The 13,660-nt window shown below is 33.2% G+C and overlaps 1 protein-coding gene across 6 annotated transcripts in view; it reads left to right on the top strand.

Moving 5' to 3' along the window:
• HGF (hepatocyte growth factor) overlaps positions 1-13,660 on the top strand; it is a 101,173-nt gene that overhangs the window by 71,559 nt on the left and 15,954 nt on the right. For 4 of the 6 annotated variants that reach the window (XM_059170963.1, XM_059170966.1, XM_059170964.1 and 1 more), the window contains one exon: positions 8,538-12,310. The exons of 1 other annotated variant lie outside the window; for it this stretch is intronic. In XM_059170963.1, the coding sequence (XP_059026946.1) occupies positions 8,538-8,714 (177 nt within the window). In that variant the 3' untranslated portion in view covers positions 8,715-12,310. Of the gene's footprint in view, positions 1-8,537; positions 12,311-13,660 lie in introns of those variants that run through there. One more of the 6 variants, XR_009352817.1, reaches the window with a different exon arrangement.

The following is a 13,660-nucleotide window of genomic DNA, read 5'->3' as shown; positions in this document are numbered from 1 at the left end:
TGGATCATACAATAGTTCTATTTTTAAATTTTTGAGGAACCTCCATACTGTCCTTCAAAGTAGTTATACCAGTTGGCATTCCCACCAATAGTGCAAGAGGGTTCCTTGTTTTTCCACATCCTGGCCAATACTTGCTGTTTCTAGTGTTTTAAATTTTAGTCATTCTAACAGGTATGAGATAATATCTTGTGGTTTTGATTTGCATTTCCTTGATGTTAGGTGATATTGAGCATCTTCTCATGTGTCTGTTTGCCATCTGTGTATTTTTGAAGAAATGTTTGTTCTTATCTTCTGACTATTTTTCAATTGGATTTTTTATTTTTTTGGTGTTGATTAGATAAGCTTTATATATTTGGATGTTAACCCTTCATTAGATATGTCATTTGCCAATATCCTCTCCCATTCATTAGGTAGCCTTTTAGTTTGTTGACTGTTTCTTTCACTGTGCAAAAGCTTTTTATTTTCATGTTTGATGTAGTCCCAGTAATTTATTCTTTGCTTTTGTTTCCCTTACCTCAAGAGACATAGTTAGAAAAAATGACTTATGGCTTATTTCAGAGAAATTACTGTCTGTGCTCTCATCTATGATTTTTATAGTTTCAAGTCTCACATTTATGTCCTTAATCCATTTTGAATTTATTTTTGTGTATGGTGTAAAAAGTGATCCAATTTCATTCTTTTGCCTGTAGCCAGTTTTCCAAACACCATTTGTTGAAGAGACTGTCATTTTCCCATTAAGTCTTCTTTCCTCCTTTGCCGAAGATTAATTGACTATATAATTGTGGGTTTATTTCTGAATTTTCTATTCTATTCCATTGATCTATGTGTCTATTGTTTGCCAGTACCATACAGTTTTGATTATGACAGCTTTGTAGTATATCTTAAAATCTAGGATTGTGATACCTCCAGTTTCATTCTTCTTTTTCAATTGTTTTGCCCATTCAGGGTATTTTGTGGTTCCATATAAATTTGATTGGTTGTTTTTTCTAGTTCTGTGAAAAATGGTGTTGGTATTCTGATAGGGATTGCATTAAATCTGTAGATTGCTCTGTGTAGCATAGACATTTTAACAATATTTTTTCTCTCAGTCCATGAACATGGACTGCCATTCCCTTTCTTGTGCTATCTTCAATTTCTTTCATCATTGTTTTACAGTTTTCAGAACACGAGTCTTTCACTACCTTGGTTAAGTTTATTTCCAGGTATTTCATTATCTTTGGTGCAATTGTAAATGGGATTGTTTTCTTAATTTCTCTTTCTGCTACATCATTATTTGTATATGGAAATGCATTATATTTCTTTTTTTTAATTTAATTTTCTTTTTTCAATGTTCCAAGATTCATTGTTTATGTACCACATCCAGTACTCCATGCAATATGTGCCCTCCATAATACCCACCAAGGGCTCACCTAAACCCCCATCCCCCTTTCCTCCAAAACCCTCAGTTTGTTTCTCAGAGTCCATGGTCTCTTATGGTTCATCTCCCCCTCCGATTTCCCTCACTTCACTTTTCCTTTCCTTCTCCTAATGACCTCCATGTTATTCCTTATGTTCCACAAGTAAGTGAAACCATATGATAATTGACTTTCACTGCTTGACTTATTTCACTCAACACAATGTCCTCCAGTCCCCTTCATGTTGATACAAAAGTTGAGTATTCACCCTTTCTGATAGCTGTGTAATATTCCATTGTATATGTGGACTATATCTTCTTTATCCAGACGTCTGTTGAAGGGCATCCTGGTTCCTTCCACAGTTTGGCGACTGTAGCCATTGCTGCTATGAACATGGGGGTACAGATGGCCCTTCTTTTCACTACATCTATATTGTTGGAGTAAATATCCAGTAATGCAATTGCAGGGTCATAGGGTAGCTCTATTTTTAATTTCTTGAGGAATCTCCACAGTGTTCTCCAAAATGATTGCACCAACTTGTATTCCCACAAACAGTGTAAGAGGGTTCCCCTTTCTCCACATCCTCTCCAACAGTTGCTGCTTCCTGTCTTGTTAATCTTTGCCATTCTAACTGGTGTAAGGTTGTATCTCAATGTGGTTTTGATTTAAATTTCCCTGATGGCTAATAATGATGAAGATATTTTCATGTGTATGCTAGCCATTTGTTTGTCTTCTTTGGAGAAGTGTCTGTCTGTTCATGTCTTCTGCCCATTTTTTGACATGATTATCTATTCTGTATTTGTTGAGTTTGAGGAGTTCTTTATAGATCTTGGATATCAGCCCTTTGTCTGAAGTGTCATTTGCGAACATCTTCTCCCATTCTGTGGGTTGTCTCTGTTTTGCTGACTGTTTCCTTTTCTGTGCAGAGGTTTTTTATCTTGATGAAGTTCCAAAGTGACAAAATACAGCACTCTTTCCTGATTAAAATGCTTCAAAGTATAGGGATAGAGGGAAGATTACTCAGCTTCATAAAATCCATCTATGAAAACCCCACAGTGAATACCATTCTCAATGGAAAAGCTGACAGTCTTCCCTTTGAGATCAGAAACATGACAAGGATCCCTACTCTTGCCACTGTTGTTCAACATACTACTAGAAGTCCTAGCAACAGCAATCAGACAACAAAAAGAATAAAAGGTATTCAATTTGGCAAAGAAGAAGTCAAATTCTCTCTTCACAGATGACATGGTAGTTTGTATGGAAAACCCAAAGGAATCCACTCCCAAACTACTAGAACTCATACAGCAATTCAGTAATATGGCAGGATACAAGATCAATGCATAGAAATCTGTTGTTTTCCTATACACTAACAATGAAAATATAGAAAGGGAAATTAGAGAATGGATTCCATTTACTATAGCACCAAGAACCATAAGATATTTGTTAATAAACCTAACCAAGGAGGTAAAGGATCTGTACTCGAGGAGCCACAAAACACTCATGAAAGAAATCAAAGAAGACACAAAGGATGGAAAAACATTCCATGTTCATGGACTGGAAGAATAAGCATTGTTAAAACGTCTATACTGCCCAGAGCAATCTATACTTTCAATGCCATCCCGATGAACATTCCACTGGCATTTTTCAAAGTGCTGAAACAAACAATCCTAAAATTTGTATGGAACCAGAAGAGACCCCAAATTGTTAAGAAAATGTTGAAAAAGAAAAACAAAGCTGGGGGCATCATGTTGCCTGATTTCAAGCTTTACTACAAAGCTGTGATCACCAAAACATCATAGTACTGGCACAAAAACAGACACATGAACTAATGGAACAGAGTAGAGAGACCAGATATGGACCCTCAACTCTATGGTCAAATAATCTTTGACAATGCAGGAAAAAAATATCCAGCAGAAAAAAGACAGTCTCTTCAATAAATGGTGGTGGGAAAATTGGACAGCTATGTATAGAAGAATGAAACTCGACCATTCTCTTATACCATACACAAAGATAAACTCACAATGGATGAAAGACGTCAACATGAGACAGGAATCCATCAAAATCCTAGAGGAGAACATAGGCAGTAACCTCTTCAGCATTAGATTTCTATAGATTGATTTTGTATCCTGTCACCTGTCTAAATTCATTCATCAGTTCTAGTAGTTTCTTAGTGGAGTCTTTAGGGTTTTCTATGTAGAATATCATGTCATCTGCAAATAGTGAAAATTGGACTGCTTCCTTGCTTATTTGAATGCCTTTCTTTTCTTTCCCGTTTCTGATTGCTGTGGCTAGGACTTCCAGTACTATGTTAAGTAACAGTGGTGAGAGGGGACATGCCTTTCTTGTTCTCAACAATATAGGAAAGGCTTCAGTTTTTCCCCAGTGAGGATGATATTAGCGATGTGTTTTTCATAGATGGCCTTTATGATGTTGAAGCAGGTTCCCCCCAAACCCATTTTGTGGAAGGTTTTTTTAAAAATCATGAATAGATATGGTACTTTGTCAAATGCTTTTTCCGTATCTATTGAAATAATCATATGGTTTTTATCCATTCTCTTGTTTGTATGATGTATTGTGTTGATTGATTTGCAAATTTTGAATCACTCTTATATCTCAGGAATAAATCTCAGTCACAGTGAATGATTTTTAAATGTATTGTTGGGCTTGGTTTGTTAACACTTTGATGACGATTTCTGCATCTATGTTCATCAGAGATGGCCTGTACTCTTTTTCTGTAGCATCTTTATCTGGTTTTGATATCAAGGTAATGCTGACTTCATAGAATGAATTTGAAAGCTTTTCTTCCTCTTCTATTTGTTGGAATTGTTTGAGAATAAATATTAATTCTTTTTTAAATGTTTGGTGGAATTCACCTGAGAAGCCTTCTGGTCCCAGACTTTTGTTTATTGAGAGGTTTTTTTTTGTTTGTTTTTACTGATTTAATTTCATTGGTGGTAATTGGTCTGTTTTTAAATTTTCTAGTTCCTCCTGATTCAGTTTTGGAAATTTATATCTTTCTAGGAATTTATCCATTTCTTCTAGGTTGTCCAATTTGTTGGCATATAATTTTTTGTAATATTCTCTTACAATTGTATTTCTATATTGTCAGATGTTATATTTCATCTTCATTTCTGATTTTATTTGAGTCTTCCTTCTGTCTTGCTCTGTCTCTCTTTCTCTATGATGAGTCTGGCTAAAGAATTACTGATTTTGTTAGTCTTTCCAAAGAGCCAGCTTCTAGTTTCATTGATCTGCTCTATTGTGTGTCTAGTTTCTTTTTTTTTTTTCCTCCCCTAATCTTTATTATTCCTTGGTCTGGGTTTTGTTTACTCTTTGTATAGGTCCTTTAGGTATAAGGTTAGGTTCTTTACCTGAGATTTTTCTTGCTTCGTGAGGTAGGCCTGGATTGCTATAAATTTCCATTTTGTAACAGCTTCTGCTGCATCTCAAAGATTTTAGACCACTGTGTTTTCATATTCATTTGTCTCCATGTTTGTTTGTTTTTATGTTATTTAACCTAAATATATTTGTGGTCTTTCCAGATTTTTTCTTGTGGTTGATTTCTAGTTTTATAGTGTTGTAGTTGGAAAAGATGCATGATGCAGCTTCAATCTTTTTGAATTTATTGAGACTTGCCTTGTGGCCTTATACGTGATCTATTCTGGAGAATGTCACCTGTGCAATTGACTTCTACTGTTTTAGAATGAAATGTTCTGAATATATCTGTAAAATCCATCTGGTCTATTGTATCATTCAAAGCCACTGTTTCTTTATTGATTTTCTGTTTGGATGATTTATCCATTGATCTAAGTGGAGTCTTAAAGTTTTCCTACTATTATTGCATTACTATAAATTACTTCCTTTAGGTTTGTTATTAGATGCTTTATGTATTAGGGTACTCCCATATTAGGTACATAAATATTTACAATTTTTTTATGATGCTTTGTTAGACACCATATAGTACCTCATTTTTTTTTTAATTTAGTGTTTCATGATTCATTGTTTACATATAACAACCAGTGCTCCATGCAATTGCTCTATCTTCTTATTGGATTCATCCCTGTATGGTTATATAGTATCCTTCTTTATCTCTTGTTACAGTCTTTGTTTTAAAGTCTATTTTGTATGATATAAGTATTCTTATGCCTGGCTTTCTTTTCACTTCCATTTGCATGATAAATGCTTTTCCATCTATTTATTTCCAATCTCCATATGTCTTTAGGTCTAATATGATTCTCCTCTAGGCAGCATATACATGGGTCTTGCTTTTTTATTCATTCTGTCACCTTATGTCTTTTGATTGGAGTGTTTAGATGTATTTTGAATATAAGAGACACAGTCTCCAAGCCTAGGAGCTTTGGAGTTGGGAAATACTATGTGAGATAAGATATGGAATGAGTTCAATAAGTAGTGAAATCTCTTTTGACATGTAGGAAAATAAATATGGAGCATAAATATGTATTTCCAAGCATGTGCTATATATATTGGTCTGAGATTCTATTCCTGATAAAATACATTTCATAAGTTAGAGTCTTAAAAACTGCTTTAAAATGACATAGTTAGAAACAAATTGTGTATAACTACTTTCAGGTTTGATGTTTTCCCAGTAAATCAGTATTACTTCGTTCATTATTAGAACTGAAAATCTGCTGGAAGAATGATTGATTGATAGATTGATTGCTTACTTAGCTACCTATTTACACTAAGAGCCCTTTAAACACAAAGGTTTGAGCTCAACCCAATCATTTAAGAATCTATGCACTTATCCAGTACTATTGTCATTACTAAAAATGCTTCAACAACTGATCATTAGGAATAGCCTACAATATGATTTATCATTTATACATTGATAGATTTCTAACTTTAGCGTTGAATTATTTACTGCAGTATCATGTATTTGTTATTTTTTATCCATGTTGGCAAGATAATTTTTAAAATTGATTCTGCCACTTCTCAAAAATACATTTTTTTAATCACTTATATTTAAAAGGTAATATAATCCCTGAAGCCATTGAAATCTAAACACTTGAAGAAGACCTCCCAGATGTTTGTATAAAGGCAATAGGATCACATTTGGAGAAAGTCTGCCAAAGTGAATTGCTTTTAAAGAGTTTTTATCAGTAATCATTGCTGTATTTTTTTTAAATCAGATTAATTTATGTGTCATAGTTTATATGTGTCTTAGAATAACCTATTTTCCATTACTGTTTTATTTCCTGTTTTACCTCTGTCTTAATTTCCCCATCATACAATGTTGATAATGCTCTTCTTTTTTTTTCTTTTAAAGATTTTATTTATTTATTTGACAAACAGAGATCACAAGTAGGCAGAGAGGCAGGCAGGGGTGGGGGAAACAGGCTCCCTGCTGAGCAGAGAGCCCTATGCGGGACTCAATCCCAGGACCCTGAGATCATGACCTGAGCCAAAAGCAGAGGCTTAACTCACTGAGCCACCCAGGCGCCCTGATAGTGCTCTTCTTTACATGTGTTACAGAAGTAAATCCTATAGTAGTTTCATTTTCATTTATCACATCACTGTTAGGAGAATATTAAGGTAGTCTCTTCTTCACAAAAGGATGCCAAAAGTCCGTCACTGCAATCTTAGAAGGCTACATGGTGCATGAAAATGATGCAGCATATTTGTAATGATTTTATATATAATAATATGCATTAGTGTACACATGTTTATAAAAATATACACACAAATCAATCTATCAATCTATTCATATTTCATCTATCATCTATCTGTGTATGATGATAAAACAGGGTAACCATATAAAAAATGTCATGAAATTAGAAGCTACCTTCTACAATGGGGGATATGAGATATAAAAAAATACATAATATAATTATGTTAACTACAAATGCAACAGTAAATTCAAGAATATTCTTTCTTTATACCCCCAAACATAATTTCCAAACAGTAAATAGAATTATTTTATCAATTATGATTTATACTTAGTTTTCTAAAATCTTTTTGGGGACAAGATTAAAGGAAGGAAAGCAAAAAAGGGATTTTTTTTAAAAGATTTTATTTATTTATCAGAGAGAGAGAGGGGGAGAGAGTGAGCACAGGCAGACAGAATGGCAGGCAGAGGCAGAGGGAGAAGCAAACTCTCCGCTGAGCAAGGAGCCCGATGTGGAACTCAATCCCAGGACACTGGGATCATGACCTGAGCTGAAGGCAGCTGCTTAACCAACTGAGCCACCCAGGCGTCCCGAAATAAGGGAAATTTTGATGCAATTTAATAATTAAAACTGTATGATTATAGGTGGAGTACAAAAGTTCTTATATTTTTTGCATTTTCTAAATTGTCTATATTGAACATATTTTGAACATCAGAGGAAAATAAAAGTAAATATAAAGCCTACCTTAAAAATAGCTATCTTTTATTTTGTGTTAATGTATCTGCATTCAACAAAGAAAAAACATTTTAAAAGATGAGTGGATATTTTGTATAAGACAAGTCATTCTTTTTTATGTATTTTAAATAATTAATTAAATTGAGAAAGAGAGAGAGAGTGTGTGTGCAAGCAGGGGGAGAAGCAAAGGGAGAGGTACAAGCAGACTCTATGCTGAGTGTGGAGACTGATGTGGGGCCTGATCCCATGACCCTGAGATCACAACCTGAGATGAAATCAAGAGTCACCCAGGCGCCCCTAGAGAAGTCATTCTTTTTGTTGTTGTTGTTAAATTTTTATTTATTTGACAGAGAAAGATCACAAGTAGGCAGAAAGGCAGGCAGAGAGAAAGAGAGGAGGAAGCAGGCTCCCTGCCAAGCAGAGAGCCCGATGCGGGACTCAATCCCAGGACCCTGAGATCATGACCTGAGCTGAAGGCAGAGGCTTAACCCACTGAGCCATCAGGTGCCCCTAGATAAGTCATTATTAAAGGAATACTCCACATGATAGAACACTTTGAACTTCTGTACTTCTCTCAGTCTGACTTGGGTAATTGAATAAAAAGATGACCAATGGCCTAGTACATATATTTATGTCTTCATATCTCAGTTGCAGCTATTCTTTTTCTGTATATGTGCATATTTGAGATCTAAATATGTATAGGAAATATTAATGAACTATTAATTTTTTTTCTAAGATAATACTTTTTTGTTGTTTTTATTGTTGTATGTCTTCTTCCTAGGGAGATTACGGTGGCCCACTTGTTTGTGAACAACATAAAATGAGAATGGTTCTTGGTGTCATTGTTCCTGGTCGTGGATGTGCCATTCCAAATCGTCCTGGCATTTTTGTCCGAGTAGCGTATTATGCAAAATGGATACACAAAATTATATTAACTTATAAGATACCACAGTCATAGCTGATGGAATTTTGTCTGAAGCTCCAATCAATAGAAATCTATTTACATGAAGATTTCGGAGAACGTGGAATTAAAATGTCACTTAAAGCAATCCTAAGACAACTACTTGAGTGTCATGTTTGTTAAGATACTCATTAATATTTATGGGTGTTTTCTGTTGTTTTGTTTGTCAGTGTTATTTTGTAAATGTTGAAGTGAATTAAGGTACATGCAAGTGTAGTAACATATCTCCTGAAGATACTTGAATGGATTAAAAACTGCAAAGGTATAATTGCTGGATGATAAAAGATTTAATGGAAAAGTTCAATTAATCTCTCTACGCTGCTTTCCAAGGTTAGTTTATGAATAAACCATAAGTTAAACATTATTTTAACCTCACAAAGACAATTTATACCTTTGTCCTTAACTTGTAACTCTATATTAAATTATATTACCTTTCATACACCATACATTATATTTCATTCATTTCTCTTCACTGTGTATCCTCTAATACTGGTCCATACACTTTCTACAAAATCATGTGCCCAACTATGCAGACCTGGGTACACATGTGCATACACTAGAGTTCAAATCATGGTCTATCTAATATAACCTCTAAATATTCTGAAAGTGTGTACCTGTAGTTTTTCCTTAAGAGAAAAAGAGAAATTTATAAAGATCAGTAGAAATTTCAAGGAAAGGAGAAAGAAAGAAATGACCAACTCATTCTGTATATGTAATCTGCAGATGACCTCTCTACTGGTTGACATTTAAGGTGTGGTCATGACCCACAAAGTTAAGTAACACCTAATCTCTGTGTTTAACTGTATTTATCAACCTAGTCATTGTGTAGTTTCTAATTCTTAAAGGGAGGAGGGTTATGTGTATTAGTATTATTTCTTTCTTTTAAATTTAGGGACCCTTATTTATGCAAAATATTTTTAGATCTACTTTCCTGAAGTATTTTCTTAATTATTCTTAGATAATTATCTAACTGAAGCTTAAAAAAGTATTTAAGTAGGTTAATTCTAAGACTTGCTGCTGTGATTGGCTTATAGCTCATCTTCTTTAAATTTTTAAAAATTATTTCAGAGGAAAATTTCCATATGTTTCCAAAGATTTGTAAATAGACTTTCATCAAACTAGGAATTGAAGTATATATTGAAGAAAAATATCAGGATACATATCTCAACCTAAAAGTTTTTTAGCCTAATGAAACTTCACTCAAGTAAAGGAAAAAAAATGTAAAAGGAAAGGAAAGGAACTAGCTTGTCTAAACGGACTTCAATTATTTTCTAAAGGGGAGTTAAGTCTGCAGAATGAAATATTTTATGAAAATTTCTCATTTTATCTTATTTCATTTTACATAAATCTTTCAAATACCAAGGGGAATATTCATTCAAATTTTGTATTGTCTCATAATACAAAATTATCATATTTGTTATTGTATTTGGCATGATCAACTAAAAATCCTGTATTTGTCAAGAAATGAGACAACAAAGTCTAATAGGTAAGGCTGTGAATTTTCAAAAAATCACCCTGTACAAATTTTAAAATAATTTTTTGAGTGATTCCAATCCAGTATCCCCATTTCTCTTATTTGTTTCTCTTGAATGATATCAGTTAAGGCCAGAGATCCAAACAATGCTCAACGCTTCATAGGACACTGTTCAATCTTGAGTGAAACACTCTTAAATTTACTTGAAAGTTTAGTCCAGGGAGTACAGCAGAGGAAATCCAGAAATAACTATGCGAATCCAGAATATCTATCCAAATTGTGCCAACAAATTGAACACATTATAATAAAACATGTTCTGATATCAAGAAACAGTGAAAGTAAAGAAAGATCTGAAAAGTTGCCAGTCCACGTCATCTTCTTTGATTATATTTTTCTTTCCTTATGTGATATATCATTTTAATAAAAACACTAGAAATTTCAAAGGTATATTGTCCCCAAATTAAAGAACTTTTCAGGTTTTTTCTTGAACTGGTAAAATTTGATTAAATCATATACTAATGATATTTGTAAAACATTTATGAAATTCTAATATATCTAAATACTCACTCACATTTTAAGATATTTCTTTCTTGTCTTTTCTCTAAATTTCCATGGAAAGAGAAATAGGAATAGATACAAGATGCAGCTAACTTTTTAGATATTTTGAACTCAATGTTTTCCATTCCATTTCCATTTTATAAATGTTTTCCATTTATTTCCATTTTATTAAAACATACCACCAATAAAACATCAGACATGGCGCACAAAGCAGCCCTAGCTTTGAGAAGTTCCCTTTGTAATGAGGGGAGATCAGTAGACTTGACAGTAAAAGCAAGATGAACAAGATCCATGCAATTTTAGGTGGTATGACAATGAATAATATGTCATTTTTCTCTGGAGAAAAATACTATTTCCTGGTCATTCTTTTCTTAATAAATCACAAGAAATGAAAAATCCAACTTATCCAAAATCCATTGTATTTTGAGTAATGGACAAACAAATCTTATAATCTAGAAGTTTTCAATGTTATTGTTTGTTTGGGCTGTTTGAATAATGGTTATGTGCTGTTGTAATTGTGGACATTTTCTTATGTCTGCCAGGAATAGTAACATAAAATTAAAATATTTGTCATAATGCCTCTGCCGTGCAGAAGGGATGATAATCCTTTTGTATACTTCTTTAGTTTTATTGTAAAATATGTAATGAGTTTTACCTATTTGCTGTGGGCAGGTCCTCAGTAAAATGGTTTATATTGAGTCAGTCTCTAGCATTAATAGGCTCTTGCTTGCTATCTAAGTGTTTCAAACTATGGGAAACGTGAGACACTGGAAGGCAAGAAAAATAAACAATAATGGCATGTGATAGCAAAATTGTATTTCACTTATTCCTGTGAATATTTCTTGTTGGTACCAATGGTACTATACAAAGTGAATGTTATAGCCACAACATTCATTTAGGGGGAAAAAAAAGAAAAAAAAAGCACTGTCAAGAAGTAAGAAACTGTTGTCAGCATTTTGTTCTTTTTAAATATTTTCTTTCTTTTTTAAAAGAGATACTAGTACTGCAATATAGAAATCATGAGGTAAAGAATTTTAATAAACTCTCATACTAAAAAACTTTAAATTGATTTACTGTTTCCACATATCACTTTTAATTTTATCCCGTATTTATAGACAAACTCATTTGAATGATAAAGTTAACTTGAATAAAAAAACTTAGTCTATGTGTAAATACTTTACACAATAAAGTTCAAAAAGAAGTTCTCCTTCAATGTTCAACTGAGTTTCATACTAAGAATTTACTAATACAAAAAAGTTAAAATTTTCTGGTCCCCCAAACCTTGACAGTGTAAATTTAAGTAAGTTCATTTCCATTTGCACAGAAAGTTTCTGTCTTTAGGAAACTGAAAATGGAATACTGTGGATGTTATGACTGTTTGTCTTGGTGTAAATAGGAAATTGATAAGCTGCCTATAGAGTGGTATAGCTGAATGCTTACCCAAAAAGGGAACACTGTGGTTATGACTTGTATATAAAGTTTCTGTAGTTAATAAAGTTGCTATTTTTATAACCATGATTATATTATTATTATTAATAATAATAAAAATATTTTATCAAAATGCTTCCTTTCTCTTATTATAATTATCTACATAGACATGTTTGAATCTGTTCTAGGACTTAATGCAGAAAACAAGGATCATACTAACAGAAATTACATATACTTTGTTGCAAGAAATACTAGAACTAAGACAAATAGCCATTATTTTTTTCCAGCTTCTATCCATGGCATTATCAGTGGTCTTCATTAAACCATTAATCTCCATGCACTTTGATTTCTCCCACTGTAATATACAATTATTTAGTAATTTTCGTATTTGCTAGAATGGTGCTGTGATATACCTTGCTAATATAGGCAAAATATTGTCATGAAGGATCATCTGAATTCCTTTACCATCACCACTATGTATCACAAAAGCAATTGTAGGGGCGCCTGGGTGGCTCAGAGGGTTAAGCCGCTGCCTTCGGCTCAGGTCATGATCTCAGAGTCCTGGGATCGAGTCCCGCATCAGGCTCTCTGCTCAGTGGAGAGCCTGTTTCCTCTTCTCCCTCTGCCTGCCTCTCTGCCTGCTTGTGATCTCTCTCTCTGTCAAATAAATAAATAAAATCTTTTAAAAAACAAACAAACAAAAAACCAAAAGCAATTGTAAATGATCCAATTAATTAATCAATCTATATCTCTTTAAAATAATCATTAAATTCAGAATAAATGTGAATCCAACAGATTCACCTAATTCAAACTGAAAGCAAGCTTGGAAGAACATATTATCAATTGATCTAACCAAACAGAACTCTATAACACTATTGATTATTTCAAGTTATATTGTCTCTTCCCCAAAAAAGTTGCACTATTAATTTTCTGGCATAGATACCTATTTCAGTTGATGATTAATGCATCTAACTCTAGATCTTTGATAGTATCTTCTCTTCCTAATGATTGTTATCTAAGCAGAATATTTGCATTCATTCAGTTATGGTATCTGTATTTCTGGTAGCAGTATCAAAGAATTTTTAAATACATATATTGTTGATTTTTCTAAATTTTCTTTTCTTCTTCTTCTTCTTCTTTTTTTTTTAAAGAACTCTATTCCATTCTAAACCTATAGTCTGCTGTTTTAAGTAGAATACTCCAGGAAAGGTTCTCTAAGAGATGGTATTTGAGCAGGCATGAAAGCGCAAGCTAGGTAAATATGGGGTCTAATAAATAAAACTTGGACAACATTTTTGTTGGTTTCTTATTATAGTTTATTTATTCTTATAAATTATAATGCTTTAATTTCCCCATTTGTCGAAGTCCTGAATAGAATCAACTAAGTTTGCATTCCCTCAAAGTTTTAGTCCAGAAAGTTCACTGCTATTCTATTTCACTATTTTCTGACACAGGCACCAGCCTTAATCTATACAACCCTAAA

This window comes from Mustela lutreola, chromosome 4 (assembly GCF_030435805.1).
Source record: "Mustela lutreola isolate mMusLut2 chromosome 4, mMusLut2.pri, whole genome shotgun sequence".
Taxonomy (NCBI): Eukaryota; Metazoa; Chordata; class Mammalia; order Carnivora; family Mustelidae; genus Mustela; species Mustela lutreola.
This window is presented reverse-complemented; position numbering and strand designations above follow the sequence as displayed.